Here is a 19,658-nt window from a genome sequence, read left to right as displayed (position 1 = left end):
GATGCTATAGGCAATGGCTTAACAGAATTAAGTAGAATAATGCATTCAGGAAATGGGCTATGCTTGTGTTTTGCTGTAGGAGATAGCACACCAAGTCACTTGATAATGGATTGCTTGGGAAAGTATCAGAGGACAGAAAAATGCTGAGATATTCTTGTCTTAGGTTTTCATGATAGAAAGATGTGAAGATATATTTTTCAAGTGATAGTTGTTTTTTCCACTTTTTGGATCACCAGGCACCTGATGGCAAAGAGATTTTTGCACCAGTAATAAATACTTAGGTTTGTCTCCTTGTCCTTCAAAGTGAAAAGGGTTTGTTTTTCTTCTCTTGGCAGGCTGTGGCTTTTGCTTTTTTCTCATAAGATGGTGCTTAGTCCACTTTTTCCCCTTTTATCTTTGTTATTTCTTCCTTGTAGCATGCTTTGTGAGGTTTCTGCCTTGAACCATGAAGCACCAGAATCTACAGAGAAATTTGCTCACAATGACCTCTGAAGCAGAAGGGGGAGGTGAAAACTAAAGGACTCTTTTGTCCTTTGTGTGGTATCCCATATAAGCTGTATTTAATTTCTGTATCTCACGTGAAATAGAGAGGAATGAAATATAGATAAGCATATTTCCTACTAGGACAGATGTGTATGGTGCTAGCTGTGCTCTCTGTGCTTTGAAGGCATGAGAAGAGACACTATAGGTTTGGGGGATGTCTGAGCACCCACATTTTACTGGATTAGCTGCACTCTCTTCTTCCTAGCCAGCAAAGCTTACCAGAAGCCTGCTGGGCACCAAGGAGTTTTGATACTAATGCTTCCATTTGCAGCTCCTGATGCCAATAGGTCTGTTAGAAGCACCTACAAGATCCTGTTCAGTCTCAGGTTCCCACACTGGACCTGCAGGTTCAGATTGGCTTTGAGCTACCCTGTCCAATGGTGATGCAAAATCACAAAGAGGGAGGAAAGCAAGAGTGGAAGAAAGAGATCTCTGTGTGGTAGAGGAGTCAGATATGTGAAGGTCTATGCATTTTCAAATTTAGAGGTGGTGTCAGCTAGTTTCAGCTGTTCCTGCACTAATTGTGTGGAGGCAGTGTTGACTGCGAAATGACATCCCTCCTTGCACTTGCAGTCTGAGACTTTGTATTGCATCTTTGAGAAGGGCAGAAAAAATATTCAGATGGTAATATCTTTATTCATGAAACATAATCCTTCAGCTGATGTGCTTTTGTCACCTCTTTGGAAGAGGAACACTGTTCTGCACTCCGCAGAGCATCTTTGTTCCTTTAGAAGAAATTTTATGTTACTGGGAGAACATAATGAACCCAGAATTGATAGTAAACTTAGAAAAAGTAACTTTGGATGGATGTTTGCTGTAGGGTCACTTTCTCTAGCTGTCTTTGGCTTGTATTTTCCTGAGTAGATCTCAACACTGTCATGCAGTCACTCAGCACAGGGTAATAGGTTCATGAAGACATTGTGTTGTCTGAGTCTTCTGTCACTGATGTAGGTAACACAAAAGGTGCTGAGTATCAAACAAACTGGTTTGATTCAATGGTCTTTTGAAGCCTTCTGATACTCTACTAAACACCACAGGTGAGTTGCTGAGACGTTATGACTATCTGAAAGTTTGAATTAGACACCTAATGACTTTTGACCAAAACTTCTGTGGAGAAGTTTGTTTGAAGCAGAGATTGATTATGGATCTTGGGTAATGACTGTGGTTGTGGTACTCCTGTTCTATAACAAATGAAATAAATACTGATTCTGATAAGTCTCATCTGCCTAACTTAGTTTTTCTCACTCTTTCTCAGTGTTGGACCTTGCCTTGCCAGTCCATGGTTGCAATGGGTGTACCAGTCTTCATACTCGCTGGGCTCCTTGTGCATTGTGTGTTTTTGGTCTCCATTTTTGACATCTACTTCAGCTCTCCCCTGGTTCATGGCATGACTCCTCAACAGACTCCACTGCCACCTCCAGCAAAACGTCTTGTACTCTTTGTTGCTGATGGTCTGCGGGCAGATTTGCTGTATGAACTGGACAGCGATGAAACGCCCCAAGCACCTTTCCTGCGGTAAGGCTGTCTGAAAACGTGGCAGATCCAGGAAATTTCACTTCTGGAGGCAGATCTATGTAATGTTGAAAAGAGGCTGAGTGGAGTAATGGCAGCTGTGTTGGCTTGGGTACTGCCTTCCTTCTGCCTTTGAAGTAATAAACTTTGCAGAGTTACACTCTGGAGAAATGCATGAATTTGAGTTGGTGTCCCTTGTTATCAGTAAAGATGCTGAAGCATGGAGAGAGTAAACTGAGTCAATATTGTCTTCTGAAAACTACAGCAAACCAGTAACTGAGAAGAATGTGAACTTTCTCCATTCGCATCAGTATGGTATCAATTCTGAAGCCTAACACAGTCGTTAAGTTAAACTGCTTCCTCGATGTTCAGTTTAGGAGTAGTAGTTCATTAACATGCTTGTCTTGTAATGCTAAGTCACTGATCAAGTTTTTAAAGGAGTAATTAAAGAAAATGGCTTGAATGGATCTAACAGCAGACTGCCACTTCCTATTCGTTCCACCCTCCCTGCACATGTGACCCTCCTACCTACCTTGTGATCTCTGCTGTGTGTCTGCTTGCTTAATAAATGATTCAGTTTAGAATTATGAAAAACTAATCTTGCCCAAAAAAAGTGTTAAAAGTCATATTCTTGAGTGCTTAAACCTAATTTTCACAGCCTTATATCGAGATAATTATTTGATCATAAGATCAATAATTACATTAGAGGTTGGAAGGGACCTCAAGAGATCATCTGGTCCGACCCTCCTGCCAGAGCAGGATCACTTAGGGTAGTCTACACAGGAATGCATCCAGGTGGGTTTTGAAAGTCTCCAGAGAAGGAGACTCCACAACCTCTCTGGGCAACCTGTTCCAGTGTTTTGTCACCCTCACTGTAAAGAAATTTCTCCTCATGTTGAGGTGAAATCTTCTGTGTTCAAGTTTGAACCCATTGTTCCTTGTCTTATTACTGTGCGCCACCAAAAAAGAACCTCCACTTGACAGCACCCCCCTTCCCGATATTCATACACATTGATGAGATCCCCTCTCAGTCTTCTCCAGACTAAACAGCCCCAGGGATCTCAGTCTCTCTTCATAGGGGAGATGCTCAAATCCCCTAATCATCCTCATGACTCTCTGTTGGATTCTCCCTAGCAGGTCTCTGTCTTGAATTGGGGAGCCCAAAACTGGCCACAGTGTTCAGGTGTGGTCTCACCAGGGTAGAGCAGAGACTGTAGACAGTATTTAATAAGGCTGCTTTTGTGTAATAGCACTGTTTAGCTTGACTATCACAGCAAATCCCAACAATCAATGGCCTCTGAAGCCTGTTACAGAAATCTGAGGAGCCTTTGCTACAGCACTTGCTAGTTTATATGGGATTACTTGTACTTGCTTATCCTGTCCTTCCTGTTTTTGTAAGGTGCTGTCTGCCACCAGCAGATGTCTGCCACATCAGTGTGAGTTGTCAGTGTACTATTTTAGCAGTGGACTTCAAACTTCCTCCAGAGCAGTTTCTTAGCAGTAAAACTGTTGGTGTTTTGTACCATCACCAAAGTGTGAATGCTGTGATGGCCCCATCACTATAAAGTCATTTTGCCATTAAGTGGTTTGAGGTTTTCAGTTTCAGCCATTCAGCATCATCACACTTTCCTAGAAATAAAAAGTTTCAACTACTTACTAGGTTGTCCAGTTTACACTTTTGCTGTCTCTGCTTTAACTTGTTTATGGAGTTACAGACTTTCTGTCTGAAAATCTGTAAAAATAAAACACTGTCACCTGCACTGGAAGTGTGTGGATGAACGGAGGGAAAGAACTGCCTTGTAACAAGCCAAGCTGCTGGTAGGTCACTGAGAGGAATAAAATGCCAGTAGAGATTTGAAGTGCTAGCTGTAGTTTTCTTGTTGGTTCTCATTGTGCATGTAAATACATACGTGAGCATGTGTATGTGAGAGATGATGAAAAGAAAAACCTGTGGCATTTTGTGCCTTCTGAAAGGTGAAGGGCCAGGCATTCCAGGGCTATCCAGCTGTCTTACATGTACTGCTACAATTTCAAAGAAACTCTTTTGTCACCAAACCTTTGAGCTACACAATTTCTCTAAGTTAACCTTGTAAACAGGTTGACAGGCCAGATACTGGTTGCTGGAAGTGCTTCCTTTTTTTATTCTGCCATTGTTATTTCTGTCTGAGCTTTCCTTTTTCAATTATATTGCTGCAATGTATACACAAATTAATAAAAGTTCACTTTTTTCAACATTCACTCCCTAAATGCCAGGTGTTCAGACCTTTATGTACTTTTATAGTAGTGGTCAACATGACAACTACATTACTTCTCTCATCCAGGAGGAGCACTTTGGGAACTACTGCATTAATGAAGAAAGATTATCCTTAAATGAGTGTCTTAGTTTAGTTTTAGAGTGGACAGAAAATATATTTTACCCTTTCCCAAAGGAGTAAAATAAAAAATTGCTCCACACAGAATTAGAAATTTAAATGGATATACTATATAGAAATATTTACACTATTTACTTGAATGCAGAACACCTGAATTCACATTTCAGCTTGCAACCAGTACATTATTCCAAAAGCCTTCCAACAAACCAGGCCTTGATGCCCCCCCAGGCCTCCCACCATTCCTCCCTACCCCCACAAGCTAAGCCTAATGGCTCCACTACAAAACTAGTTTTGCCAAGGCTGAGACAGGCAGCATGCCTCCCCCACATAGCAGGTGTGATGGTTTTAGAACTGTCTTTTTAATCTTTCTTCACAAAGTTTGAGCAGAGAAAGTGAAAGAATGCAAATAGATCACTATTGGGTGTAAGAATTGGAGAGAGAGAAATGTTTAAGCCCCTCTGTTTTGGGGGGCCCAAAGGGGGCTTAGTTGTGTTTTTTAGTTGATTGTACATATTTGTAAATGTTGTGAATAGTGTATATTTGTACATATTCATTGCATTTCATCATAGATTGTAGTTTTGCTTGTAAATACAGCTTTCATTTACTTCCAGACTGAGCTAGCCTGGTTATTGTCGGTGTGGGAGGGGGATTTCAGCTCTCACACTGTTACAGCAGGTGATAAGAGATCTGTGCTGGGAAGGTTGAGAGAGGCAGAAAATTTGCCGAGTGGTCTCTGCAACCAGTTTATATAGCAGATGCAGGGCTTATGGGATAAAATAACTAAAGATTACCATTTACTGTACCTATCTTGCACCTTCAAGGACTTTTCAACTCTATGGTTAGTCTTAAACCCACCACAATGAGCAAATAGAAGCAAGGTTTTAGTATGTACATAATATTAATAATAAGTACCCATCAGGCATGGAGCAAGCTGTTGGCTAATATATGCCAAGTACTTAGTCTTTTCTCTTACAAATATTCTTGAAAAGCCTGTTTTAGAGCAGTGTTGTGATAGCTGTGAGGGACAGTAGGTAGTCTGAATTGCTGTGATGGTGGTGGCTTTGGGGAAGATGTTTCTTCCCTGCTTGTCATGTTTCCACTATATTACTATATCATATTCATCATCGTTATTATGGGTAGATAATGTTTATACTGTCAAGTAAATTAATTTTTAAGTGGTTCTTCTGAGTAAAAAGCTTTGAAGTAATTCAAAGTAGCTAAATGAATTTTAAACAGGTAAATGACAGAATCAGGCTATATACTTTTTTTTACCTTCATATGTATTATTGTTGACGTTGGATGCTGTGATACAGTAACAAAAGCAAAAGTAAAAGGATTCTTTTCCCACTCAATAAAAATCAAATTCTAATGAGAATAATTTCCTGTCTGTTGTGTCAGTGAAGTGTGAGGAGAGTCAAAAATGTTTTATTTTTGTCTTAAGTTGTTCATTAATGCTAGTGCAGTGCATTTTGATCAGTTTCCAGAGCAAATAAGTTACAAATCACCTTAAACTTAAATCCCTTTTCCAAATTACTACTTCCTTCAGTACATCTTGTCCAAAACCCTAGCTGAAGTCAGATCTAGGAGTAAAATGTCAGTACTGTATTCCTTCTGACATTTTTCACTGTAATATTTGGGCTATTCCATATAGTCCTGTGAACTTTCACATAGGCCTGAAAACGTGAGGTCTAAGATGAGTTAAAAGACCCCAACAAAACAAAAATCAGACGGTGAGTCCTGCAAGCTTAGAGTGGAGCCTGAAATTTTAGGTTGTAGATTGAATCTTCTCTAGTGAGAAATATATTTAGAGCTGAACGTACAGAACTTGTGACATAGAGCTGTGTAAAATCTCTGTTAAAAAAAGAAAGGTAACAAAGCTTCAGAGCTTGAACTTAGAATATCCTAAAACACGTCCAGTAAAAATATAGCAACTTTTGTATCTTAGATCATGAAAAACAAAAATACAATTCCCCTGCGGATTTGACTCTTAAAATCTGCCTTGAATTTGTTCAGAAGATTCTGCTTTTTCCCTAAACTTTAGTATAAGGTATTGTCCTAGTGTTGTATTTTTTCTTTTCTCCCCTTGCTCTCAAAGTGGGCAGTGAATCTTTCTCTTCCTCCAGAAGATGGAGACAAGAAAACAGCACATGGTAATGCTCTCCTACAGACTGCAGTTATTCATATCTTTGTCAGACAAGAGTAGTTTGAGGCTGTTTCTTACACATGGGCTTTGTCCTCTACTTTCTTTGTTTTTTATTTGTTGTAACTATTGTGTGTGCATAATCCCTAGACAATTTATGTGTTCCATATATGAGAAGGTATCTCCTTCCCTTTGGTGTGATTGCAAAAGATACAAGGGTTGCTTAAATGATTTGCACCTTAGATTTACATGAATTTTGAAGTCTCTTGATGCTGACTTCCAATATTCAGCAGAAATAAAGACAAACATGGTCACAGGAGCTAACTATAATTGAGCATATTTAACAGACACTTTCAAGCTAAATGGGAAAGGTTACTATTTGCAGGTTAATATTCAGCTTGTTTTGCTGCACAGCAGGTGGTAGTGAAAATCTGGTTTAGTTTGGGGTTGTTTTGTTTTTTCATTTCCTGCCTCACATCTATCTGTCACTTCTTTCTAATCTCCAATTCATTGTACTTTCAAGGAGTCTTAAGCATTAACTGCCTTGCATTCTGTTTTTAGGGGTATTCTAGAGAATAATGGCAGCTGGGGAATCTCTCACACCCGGGTTCCAACAGAATCCAGGCCAGGGCATGTTGCACTTATAGCTGGATTTTATGAAGATGTCAGTGCAGTTGCTAAAGGTATGCTGGTCCTAAAGCTTTGGACACTGTCCTCCAAGATAACTTGTTTCAGTGATGTGCTGGTCTTCTGGATGATTATTGATTAATACCTGTGTACTGGTTTGGATACCAAGATTATATGTAAAAGAGTAAGTCTGCGTGGATTTCTCACTCTTAATATTGATAGCTATAACAATAGCTTATGTAAGTGAATATTTTGTAGCATGGTAAAATTTAGAACCCTGAGCCTAAAATCAGAATTATCACGTGGAGTGATCTCTTTGTGTAATAGTTTTTAATTACTATTTGGTTTCTTAATGGGAGATAACTAAGTAGACATTGCAAACAAGAAGTGAACTGCAGTGTCTTAGCTGAACCATGTCAGGTTGGAGAATCCATAGCAAAATAAAGCAAAAACACAGACTATGTGTTTTGTCCAGATCTAGATGTTGCTGCATCTAGATAGTGTGGAACAAGCCTTACAGTTTTGATCTTTCATGTGGTCCTTCTCCCAGTTTCCAGGTCTGAACACTTGTAATGTTGTATTGGTTTTTGAAAAGGAGAATTATGAGGAATTACTTGGTCTTGTCCACGTTCTTAATCAAAAGGTTCTTCCTTCTGACATCTGCTACAAATGCAGGATTGGCAGGAATCGTCATTAAGGCCATCTTTATATTTCTGTCATCTGCCTTGTTGTGGAAACAGTCTAAAGGTTTTATTGTGATGAGAGGGAATGTGACTGCTGGAAATACAATATATGAGTATGTGATTTATTGCGTAAAATGCCAAAAGTGGAGTTCAGACAGCAAGAGGATCTAGAATTCAGGAAAAAAATAGCTTTTAGAAGGTAAACAAGCTACGTGTTTTGTCTATTTGAATCACTGCATAATGAGATTGACTTAGGTTTTCAGCTCACTTCTTAATGAGGGACTACATAAGTTGAAATGGAAGTAAAATCAAGACTCACAAAGTGGAGTTTATTATGAATAATATGTGGGAAACATTAAAAGAAAAATCCATATTTTGCATGACTGTCAATCTTACCAGTCCATAAGATCTGATATGTTTGTTTAACAGGATGGAAGGAGAATCCAGTGGAATTTGACTCTGTGTTCAATGAAAGTAAATATACTTGGAGCTGGGGAAGCCCAGATATTTTGCCAATGTTTGCAAAAGGTAAGGTTTAAATTTGATGTGTCTTTAACATGTAGTTATCAGAGAGCAAAATAGAGACAATTACAATTTTTGAGTTAGAGAAGAAGGTGAATAAAGTATTTCTGGTTTCTATATGTGTGTATACCTGATTGCTAGTTTGCAAATTCAAGACTGGGGAAAAAAGAAACTTTTAAAGAGGATATCCCTATTTATTACTCATTAATTTACCTGATTCTATCAGCATACTAAAAGAAACACACCCTTAGTTAAAAGGACCTACTATTTTTGAGGTTTATATATGTTTGAGGTTCACAGCTCTTGCTTGCAAGCCTACAGTTGGGGTTTTTCATCCTCTGCATGCGGCTCCCAGTGAGTCAGGCAACAGAACTGCAGCTGTCCTTTTTGAGTATCTGAGCTGGAGAAGAATTCTATTGAGAGTTATCTTGCTTCTACTCCAGAACAATAATATGTAAAGGGAAGAAATATATGCATGTAGGAATTGCTTGGTATTATTCCTGAAGCTGAAGTCTTTTCTCTATGGTGTGCAGTGTGTTAGTCTTCTTAGCCCAGTGTGGTTGCTCTTTGAGCTTGCCGAGATTGCTGAACACTTAAAATGTTTCAAAGATCAAGGTTAATTTTGTTTTGTTCTTGGAAGAATGAGAGCATATACATCATTTTCGATCATTTCATAATCACTTGAAGTGGAAAAAGGACAACCTAGGGCTATATGCTACTGTTCTGTTCGAAGTGTTGGCATTGATAAATCAGAAAAATGCAATAGGCAGGATGGGAGTGAAATCAAATACTGGTTTAGAGAAAGTGTCATCGTGAGAAATATGATGTATTCTTGAACTTTTTCTGAACTCCAGTCTTTCTCCTGCCTCCTCCTGATATTACACCCCCCACCCCCCCCCTTTTCTGTTCTTTGTTTGATCCTTATGGTAAGCATAGTTCATGCTAAGCTGTAAAAATATCTCGTGATAGTTTCCCATGACCTCAGATTACAGCTTGTATTTGGGAGTATTCTGATGGTAGCTGGGAAGAGGGGAAAGGTGGTACACTGCCCTTGCACAGATGATTTACATTTTTGGAGATCTGTTCTTGGGAAAATATTTGGGGAATTCAAGAATCACACAGTTGTATTTGAGTCAGAAGATAAGCAGAGGGCTTCAAGAAGCCTTGATGTTATCCAAAGGGATGTGCAAGGGTAATACCGTATTGGTGCTGTGTGTCTGAGTATGTTCTGAGTGGCATCAGCAATGGAGCCAGTCACAAGTGGTGCCCCCAGGGTTCAGTACTGGGGCCAGTTCTGCTTAATATCTTTATTAATAATTTGGAGGGGATCAAAGGCACTATTAGTAAGTTTGCAGATCACACTACATAGAGTGGGAGCGTTGATCTGCTCAAGGATGGGAAGGCACTGCAGAGAGATCTGGGCAGGTTAAATCCATGGGCTGAGGTCAATGGAATGAGGTTTAACAAGACTAAGTGCCATGTCCTGAACTTCAGCCACAACAACCCCAAGCAATGCTACAGGCTTGGGGAAAAGTGGCTGGAAAGCAGCATGGTGAAAAAAGCAGTGTGCACAGGTGGCCGAGAAGGCCAGCAGCATCCTGGCCTATACCAAAAGTCCAGCAGGGAAGTGATTATGCCCCTGTACTCAGCCCTAATGAAGCCACAGCTTCAGTACTGTGTTCACTTCTGGGTGCCACAGTATAGAAAAAGATATTGAGGTCCTGGAATGTGTCCAGGGAAGAGCAGTGAGGCTGGTGAGGGGTATGGAGGTCATTTCATATGAGGAGCAGTTGAGGGAGCTCGGGTTGTTTAGTCTGGAGAAGGCTAAGGGGAGATCTTGCTGCTCTCTAAAACTACCCTGAAGGGAGATTGTAGTGAAGTGGGTTTTGGTATCTAGTAACTAGTGACAGGATGAGAGAAAATGGGTTTAAGTTGTGCCAGAGAAGGTTTAGACTGGACATTGGGAAAAACTTCTTTACTGAGAGAGTGGTGAGGCATTGGAATAGGCTGCCCAGGGTGGTGGTGGAGTTGTCATTCTGGAGGGGTTCAAGAAGTGTTTTGATTGTGGTGCTTCAGCATATAGTTCAGAGGTCATGGTAGTTGGGTTATGGTTGGACCTGATGACCTTAAGGGTTTTTTCCAGCCTTACTGATTCTATGATTCTGTGATTCTATTATTCTTTTGCTGGGAGAGGGAGATCCTTTCAAACTGAGAAGGATTTAATGCAGCACTATATCTGAGAAGTAGACGCTGTGTGGGAAAATGAATCATGGTTTCTCACAACAGAAAGGTAGATTCACTTCCTTTTAGTTATGCCGGGGAATTTAGGTTAGGCATTAGGAAAAACTTCTGTACTGAAAGGATTATCAAAGACTGGAACAGGCTGCCCTGGGAAGTGGTTGAATCACCATCCCTGGAAGTATTTAAAAGATGTTTAGATATGGTGCTCAAGGATATGGTGTAGTAGTGGACATGGTAGAGTTAGATGATAGTTGGACTTGATCTTAGAGGTCTTTTCCAACAGTGGTGATTCTGTGAAATGAGTAGGTAGGAGATGTGTTCCTTTGCCTGGTCTGCACACTGCATGTTTTCATTTGGCTTATTTGGTGTGGTACCCCTCACAGACAGGCTTTCGCTCATTTTCTGTGACACTGAGAAAAAGTGGCACAACACTCTACCCTCTTAGGCCATCAGTCATGCTGACAGTGACAGCCAGGGCTTATTTATTCTTTTGGACAGATTTATTCACCAATTGGAACTCCTTAATTCACTTCATAATGCCTGGGAGTATTTTCTTCCTTTCCTTTCAGACTGCGAGAACTGCAGTGTTCTGGCTGTAAGTGGTAGTGATATCTCATGGGGGGCAGAGGGGAGCTGCATCAGAAAATTTGTGCCAGGTTTCATCTTTCTAGCCCCAAATACCTGAGTCCCTTGTGTGGGCTTGGACGAAATCTTGGTTAAACAGTTCCTTTATACTGGGATATCAGTTCATTCACAAATAGGAAGCTTACAAAACTCCATGATATAATTGTGGCATCCAGAAAATCTGTTCTATTCTCTCTGGCTGTCAGCTGATTGAAGAATGTTTTCCCTCTATGAGTTCACAAAGCCACATCCCCAAGCTGTTAAAATTCAGCCATTGATTGAATTATTGCATAAACCCCACTTAACTTCACGTCTTTCCAGGACTTCAGAAATTTACTTTCTTCTAGGTCTTCAGCTTTTTCCCCCCCTTGCTTTCTCTGCTTTGCTTGCTTGACAGTGAGTAGAGAATGAAAATGCCTTCTCCAGACGCTGTGTTTTCGCATCAGTGGCCCTCATGTTGTACTTCTTGCCTGAACATAGTCCAGTAGTTCTCTCTCTTATGTTTTGAATCCGTGTTTTAAAGATGCAGACTTTAAATCTTGTCTTTCTGAAGCTGTCCACTTGACTTTCAGTACTATCTTGTCTCCTGGAGTCGATATACAGTAAGTTACATCCCTCCTGTTGCCTTCCTTATATGTGATATATATTTTCCTGTGTTAATGCCTCATTGATAGGGCGTAATCTTGTATGATTCCCTTTTACAACCAAAAGCTAAGTACATTTTCTTAAATAAACCTCTCTAAACCCCAAGTGTGTTCAAACAAGGCTCATCTGTAGCTTTCTCTGTTAGAAAAAAATGTGTTGTTTCAAAACTAACATCTGTTTAATTTGCTTTAGCTGAGATTTTTTTTCTAGTCCTATCTGCTTTTCCATACTTTATTTCCTTGCCTGAGCATACTGGATAACATTATTCCTCTGAGGTGTTGATAAGCTACTGAGTTTAAATGGTATCCAGGCTTTCAAAAAACTCATATATAATGGGAAAGTTTAAAATAAGGATAAAACTTTTTTGATTCTCTCAGGATTGTCATTCTTGATGTGTTTCTATTTCTATGCATTAATATTAATGTGGCTTTGACTATGAGAAAAGAAAGAAAACTTTTATCTGTCTCCTGTTCCATCTATATTGTTTTTGCAGGTGCTACTGGAGATCATGTTTATACATTTTGTTACTCAGCAGAAAGTGAAGACTTTGGAGCACAAGATGCAGCCAAGCTAGACACGTGGGTTTTTGATCATGTTAAGGTGAGCAGAGGATCTTTTTATGCTACCTCTATATGAAAAGTGTAACTGGATCATAGAAGTATAGAATGCTAGAGGCTGGAAGGGACCTCCAGAAGTCGTTGAGTCCAACCCCCCTGCAAAGCAGGATGGCTTAGAGCAGGTCACACAGGGACACATCCAGATGGGTCTTGAAAGTCTCCAGAGATGGAGACTCCACAACCTCTCTGGGCTGCCTGTTCCAGTGCTCCATCACCCTCACAGCAAATTTTTTTTTCTCACGTTGAAATGGAATTTCCTGTGAGTGAGTTTTCATCCATTGCCCCTCATCCCATCACTGAGGATCACTGAAAAGAGACTGGCTCCATTCTCCTCAAAGACACTCTTCATATATTTCTGGACTTTGGTAAGGTTCCCTCTCAGCCATGTCTTCTCCAAATTGAACAGCCCCAAGTCTCTAAGTCTTTCCTCATAACAGGCTTGTACACACACTAATTCTACAGTGTGACTTGTTCTGATGCATGTAACTGGCTCCTAATTAACTACTGTGGTTCATGCTACGCTACAGCTGCCCAAGGAGTCACAGTTAGTTTGTGGTGAGAACAGAGAGAACTTAAGTGCTGAAGCAGAATAACTTCATGTGGTGCTCTGCTCAGCTGGCATAGCTCAGTGCTGGTTCATGACTGCTGCTTTCTGTGACACTGTCACTGTGTTAATAGGCCGGGGCACCTGGTTTCTGATTATTCATTAATTCCTGTCTTCATGTTATTCCATGCTACCTCACTTGTCCCGGGTTGAGAAACACTGGTAGGAGGTATTGGTATATAAATATCTGTATCAGCAGAGCAATTAGGAGAGTTACTTTCTGGCTCTCATAGCAATGTTAATGGAGTTTGAGACTTAGGGTTTTTTTCAGAAGTTCTCTGGACTTCATGCTTGACATTAGGTAACCAGCATCAATCAGATCAAAACAAACCCCAAACTGAGGCCAGTGGTATGAGCTTTAACAAGGCCAAGTGCAGGGTCCTACTCTTTGGCCACAATAACCCTGCGCAGCACTACAGACTGGGGGACAAGTCGCTGGAGAGCAGCCTGGCAGAGAGGGACCTGGGAGTGCTGCTAGGCAACTAGCTGAACATGAGCCAGCAGTATGCCCAGGTAGCATGGAAGCCTAATGGCATCTTGGCTTGTACCAGGAATAGGGTGTCCAGCAGGACTAGGGGTATAATTCTGCCCCTGTACTCAGCACTGGTGAAGCCTCACCTCAAATGCTGTGTGCGGCTCTGGGCCCCTCACTGCAAGAAAAATATTGAGGTACTGGAACAGGTCCAGAGGAGAGCAACGAGACTGGGAGGGGACTGGAGGGAAAGTTGGATGAGGAAAGGCTGAGGGAGCTGGGGGTGTTCAGCTTGGAGAAGAGACTCAGGGGAGACTTTATCACTCTCTACAACTACCTGAAGGGAAGTTCTAGTAAGGTTGGGGTCAGGCTCTTCTCCAAGGCAACTTGTGGCAAGATGAAAGGGCATGGCCTGAAGCTGTGCCAGGGAAAGTTTAGGTTGGATGTTAGGAAGCCCTTCCTCATGGAAAGGGTAATTAGACATTGGAATGGACTGCCCAGGGAGGTGGTGGATTCGCTGTCCCTGGAGGTGTTTAAGGAAAGATTGAATGTGGCACTTAGAGGCATGGTCTGGTTGATGTGGTGGTGTTAGGTCTTGATGATCTCAGAGGTCTGTTCCAACCTCAGTGATTTCTGTGATTCTGTGAAAAATTAAATAAATCATTATGCCAAATCATCACCTACAGTAGGAAGCTGAGGGCAGGTTTGCTTTAAACAGTGAAGTAGGGCAGAAAAGTTCATTATAGTTTGCTAATTTGCAAAGTTATTTGCTGAATTTGCAGGTAAAAGTAACTTTTTTCTAACTGCCATCTTTATCCCTGAATGTGCACTTCTGCTAGGTTGCATGTCATAATGAATATGAATAATACAAATAAAATTAGGCTGTCAGTTAGACTTTTACTAGCTGTTGTCTTGAACTTACATTCTGCTGTCATTTGGAGCTGCACAGGGACATGAGGTACTTCTGCTTTAAAACACCTAATGACATTTCTTCTTTCAAACTCTAATGGTACATTTGAAATGTGTGTGTCATTACTGGTGACTTTTTCTTTGGAAGCAGTACCATTAGTTTATACCTTGAATGGATAGGACTTGATTGACTGGTGTAAAACACTCATTCCATTAATCATCTCTTCAATTACACTTCAGTGATTGCTTCAGAAACATGAAACTTGAGGCTGAATGAAACTGAAGTCACTCTGCTATCATAACTCGAACAACTCTCAGCTGTGCTGCTGACATTATATATAAGAAACAGTGATAATTTGCTGAAAATTTAAATTCTGCTTTGCCCTCTGTTGTTTGCTCCCATCCCTGAAACTTCTTGGTGGCATTCAGCTGAAGGGGGGAAATATTACTGAAGAGAGCAAATAAATGGGAAACAAAAAACTGAGACAGAAAGATGTAGCGTGGAACACTAGTGGAAACTAGTGCTCAGTGACAGTAAGTCTCAATTTTTTTGAATATGGAGTACCAAAAAGAAGAGGCCTTTAGCAGCCTACAAGGACTTAGAAAGGATACAGCTGGACAAAGAGTTCAGCAGCCTCCAGAGCAAGGTGAAATGGATTTTTGCCCTACTGTTTGGTGTCCTGATCACCACTTTATCAGCCTGAGATCATAGAATCATAGAATTGTTAGTGCTGGAGGGGACCTCAAGGATCATCTAGTTCTAGCCCCTCTGCCATGGGCAGGGACACCTCACACTAGGTCAGGTTGCTCAGAGCCCCATCCAGCCTGGCCTTAAAAAAACCTCCAGGGATGAGGCTTCTGCCACCTCCCTGGGCAACCTGTTCCAGTGTCTCATCAACCTCATGGTGAAAAACTTCTTCGTAGCATCCAATGTGAATCTACCCATTTCTATTTTTTTTCCATTCCCCCTACTCCTATCATTACCTGACACCCTGAAAAGTCCCTCCTTGTGGTGAACTTTGGGGTTTTTTTTGGTTTGGTTTTGTTTGGTTTGGTTTTTTGTTTTGTTTTGTGTTTTTTTAGTCAGTAAACTATTTAAACAAATCTTCCATGGGGTTAAGTTTGCTTCATCTTTGCACTCATCTTCCCTTGGTTATCTTGTTCTTAATTATCTAGAGTTTGGGCAGGCTTTTCTGGGTGCTACTGTTCCATGTTATGAGGTAGAGCGGAGTGATTCTGCTATGTCACGAAGAGACATCTGGTGGGACAGAAGCAGCTCAGGCCTTACATTCCTCACAACCACAGAATCACAGACTGTTAGGGGTTGGAAGGGGCCTCAAAAAAACCATCCAGTCCAACCCCACTGCCAGAGCAGGATCACCTATACCAGATCCCACAGGAATGCATCCAAGCAGGTCTTGAGTGTCTTCAGAGAAGGAGACTCCACAACCCCCCTGGGTAGCCTGTTCCAGTGTTCTGTCATCCTCACAGTGAAAAAATCTTTCCTCCTGTTTCCATGAAACTTCCTATGCCTCAGCTTCCACCCATTGCTCCTTGTCCTGGTGATTGGGCATCACCAAGAAGAGCCTAAGTCCATCCTCTTGGCACTCACATGTTTATAAATGTTAATGGATGAGGTCACCCCTTGGTCTCCTCCTCTCCAAGCTGAAGAGCCCCAGCTCTCTCAGTCTCTCCTTGTAAGGAAAGATGTTCCACTCCCTTAATACTTTCTGTGGCTCTGCACTGGACTCTTTCAAGACGTTCCCTGTCCTTCTCGAGCTGAGGGCTTCTTTCATTTAATCAGTCCATAATAGAAAAATATCTGCCTTCTAATATTGATTTTAGGATTTAATTTGGGGGATTTCCTGATTATCTTTTTTGATATGCTGTTTCCATTAACTAAAAATAAGGAAAAATAATTATACTGTATTCTGCAAATGACTGGTGTGCTCTGGAAGGCTTCTTTAATATGTGGTCAAATACATACAGGTGGACAGACCCCTGTAGGAAATGGAAATCTCCATTAAAATAATTATATTACAATTGGATGTGATCAGATTTTGTTCTTATATCTTTATTTAAAATACCCCTGTACTTTGGCCAAGATTTTATTTGGACAAGAGCTGAAGTTCCGAGCATGCAAATATTAATCCATGCAGCTTGTGTATACTCAGGGGGAAAGAAGGTAGAATTGTGTACTGCCATGGTTTCCTGACACAGCTTACTATGATACCATTGCAGACAGTTTGGTCTTCCTCTGGGTGCAGTGACCTTCCTTTACATAAAATGTGAGCTTTAATTTTCAAGAGCTCTTCCGCTGTCACAAGTGTGTGGTGAACTGCTCTCTCCTTTGGTCTCAGAAATGGTTCACTGGCTCTGCCAGCATTTTTCCTGGACTCCTGCATGAAATTCCAAGACACTTTCCTTTATATTAGTGTGCTGAAAGGTTTTCTGGATGCTCTTTGAACTAAAACCCAAGCCATCTTTGTTTCCTTGGGCAGTGCTTTTTACTGAGAAGATCATGTAGTAATAGCTGTCTGCCTCAATTTTGTGTTGCTGTAGTCTGGCTGTTCTAACACAGAATAGCCACGTCAAGACTCATTCAATCTGAGGGCAAAATCACCCCTGGCATCTGCCTCAGGGATGTTTAAGTAGGGCGTGAGCAAGGCAGATATATGTTCTGTAGTTCATATATTTGCAAAACATGTCTTGTTTTGTTCTGTTTTAATTTAGTTTCTGCAAACAAGTTGTGGCTTGATATTTTGGTTCTGCAGAACCTGCTTCCAGAGCAGGAGTGTTTCAGACCTTTGCTTCCAGCCTGAAACTGATAAGTAAATGGAAGTGAAAAGCCATAATTGGTGCTCAGGAATGGGTCATTGTGGTGATTACATAGGAGCCAAACCAGGGGTGATATGCAGTTATGTGGTATTTCTGCCTAAAGAAACTAAAATAAAAAAACAACCTAAAAATACAAACCACCCAAACAAACAAAAACATATAATGGCAGAACAGAAACCAAACCAAACAAACAAAAAAGGCAAACCCAGCAAAAAAGATCTCTCAATTAGAGGAGTGTTGCCTTACAAAAGCTGGAACTTTGGACTCACTATATTAATGGTAGTTATCTTCCAAGAAGTAAATTGGGAATTAATTAATTTTCCTCTTTTCTAACTCTAATAACTACTGGTATTTTGACATGAAAACAGCTCTAGTTTTAATAGCTTGCCTATCATCTTATTTTCCTGATTCCATTGCACCCTGATTAATATCTTCATGGCTTATTCCACAGGCCTTTTTGAATTCTTCCAGAAGTAATGAAACGTTGTTCTCTGCACTGAATGAAGAGAAAGTGGTTCTGTTCCTGCATTTGCTGGGCATAGACACAAACGGACATGCTCATCGGCCAAACTCAAGGTAATGGAGAGATTGAGCATATCTTGCTTAGTAGTTTTAAATGCATACAGTAACTTTTGAAACAGTGCTATTTATCAAGCCTGAAACAACTTGTAATCCTGATGACTTCTACAGTAGATTGTACGTCACTGTATTTACTTATGTTCTGCATTTTCTGGTTGCATTTTTGGTTGTAATGTCTCCTCTGTGGAAGTATTGGAATTTTGGTGTATACAGTATGCTTGGCTATGCTCCTGTGTTCATGACCTGTTGGAGAGCAGTGAAGGGGAAAAGGACCTGGGGGTCCTAGTGGATGGAAGGTTGACCATGAGCCAGCAATGTGCTCTTGTGGCCAAGATGGCCAATGCCATTCTGGGGTGTATTAGAAGGGACGTGGCCGGTAGGTCGAGGGAGGTTCTCTTCCCCCTCTACTCCGCCCTGGTGAAGCTACATCTGGAGTACTGTGTTCAGGTCTGGGCCCCTCAGTTCAAGAAGGACAGAGAACTGCTTGAAAGAGTTCAGCACAGAGGCACAGAAATGATTAAGGGAGTGGAAGAGACTGAGGGAGCTGGGGCTCTTTAGATTAGAGAGGAGGAGACTAAGGGCTAGTGCCAAGGGGATGAAGCCAGGCTTTTCTTGGTGATGCCCAATGACAGGACAAGGGAAAATGGGTGGAAGTTGAGGCATAAGAAGTTCCATGGAAACATGAGGAAAAAATTAGTACCTCTTAGAGGTAGAGAGATTTTACATCTAGGATGTCTTGTTAGCTTGAGGTTCTGTAGAGTATAAAACTGTCTATTATCAAAGGACTGGGCATTATGATCATGGATAACTTGTTTTATACCAAGTGTGAGAACTGCCTTGAGTCTAACAGCATTTTCTTTTGTTTTTCTAGGGAATACAAGGAGAATATTAAAAAAGTTGATGAAGGTGTAAAAGAAATTGCTTCAGTGATTGACCATTTCTATGGAAATGATGGGAAAACTGCATTTATTTTAACTTCTGACCATGGAATGACAGATTGGGGTGCATATTTTTTGAATATTGAGTTTGAGTGATTCTCTGCAGTGTGGTTAGAGCTCTGTCCCATTAGAAGCTGTGCTTTGATTTGCACCTGTATGAAACCTGTGAAAATTAGGAAATGTTTGATTGGCTGCAGGGGCCCTTGTCAGCCCTGTGATAGCTGAGTTGCATATCTGGAAAACAGAAAGGAAGAAAATGAATAGCGTAAGTCCCTCAGTGGCTGCTAGTGGGGAGAAAAAGACCTGAAAACCATCTCTGTCAGAGCATCCCTGCAGAAAACTAGCCCAAGCAGGTGGATGTTGTGTTAATTTGTCTGCCAGCTGCAAAGCTGGTCTTGTTACAGCCCACGTGGGACAGAAATAGTTACCACTTTGCTCTCAAGCACCTGGGAAGGGTGACAACTTTTTTGCTCATTTGGGGGAGTGGGGGGGCAGGGAGGGATGTCTTTCTATTTATTTTGGCCTTTTAGGCATAGCAAAAAGGATGGGACTGCTATGTGATCCTTCTACAGGAGGCTGTCTCTGAAGTGTAGGTGGAGCAGCTTAGTACAAAAAGGGGAATGAGGCAGGTGGCCAGCCAGGTGGCACTTCTGGCACAGGGCACTTGTGAAGGGCATGACCATAGTGGCTGCACAGGCATTTTGGGCATAACTAGTTTTAGCTGTGATACTCTTGAACAAATGATGCTTCAGGCATGGTCTGGAGAAATTTTCAGCATCTTATTTTGTGTGC

General features: G+C 41.1%; 1 protein-coding gene across 1 annotated transcript in view; it reads left to right on the top strand.

Annotated features, from left to right (window-relative positions):
- The first annotated feature begins 1,816 nt into the window (after positions 1-1,816).
- The window catches only part of PIGN (phosphatidylinositol glycan anchor biosynthesis class N), a 97,809-nt gene continuing 79,967 nt past the window's right edge, over positions 1,817-19,658 (top strand). The window contains exons 1-6 of the mRNA XM_054381674.1: positions 1,817-2,058; positions 7,129-7,250; positions 8,307-8,405; positions 12,403-12,509; positions 17,801-17,925; positions 18,800-18,930. Of these exons, the coding sequence (XP_054237649.1) occupies positions 1,823-2,058; positions 7,129-7,250; positions 8,307-8,405; positions 12,403-12,509; positions 17,801-17,925; positions 18,800-18,930 (820 nt within the window). The 5' untranslated portion in view covers positions 1,817-1,822. The remainder of the gene's footprint in view (positions 2,059-7,128; positions 7,251-8,306; positions 8,406-12,402; positions 12,510-17,800; positions 17,926-18,799; positions 18,931-19,658) is intronic.

Source organism: Indicator indicator, chromosome 6 (assembly GCF_027791375.1).
Source record: "Indicator indicator isolate 239-I01 chromosome 6, UM_Iind_1.1, whole genome shotgun sequence".
Classification (NCBI taxonomy): Eukaryota; Metazoa; Chordata; class Aves; order Piciformes; family Indicatoridae; genus Indicator; species Indicator indicator.
Note: the sequence above shows the minus strand (reverse complement) of the source record. Positions and strands in the feature narration are given on the sequence as shown.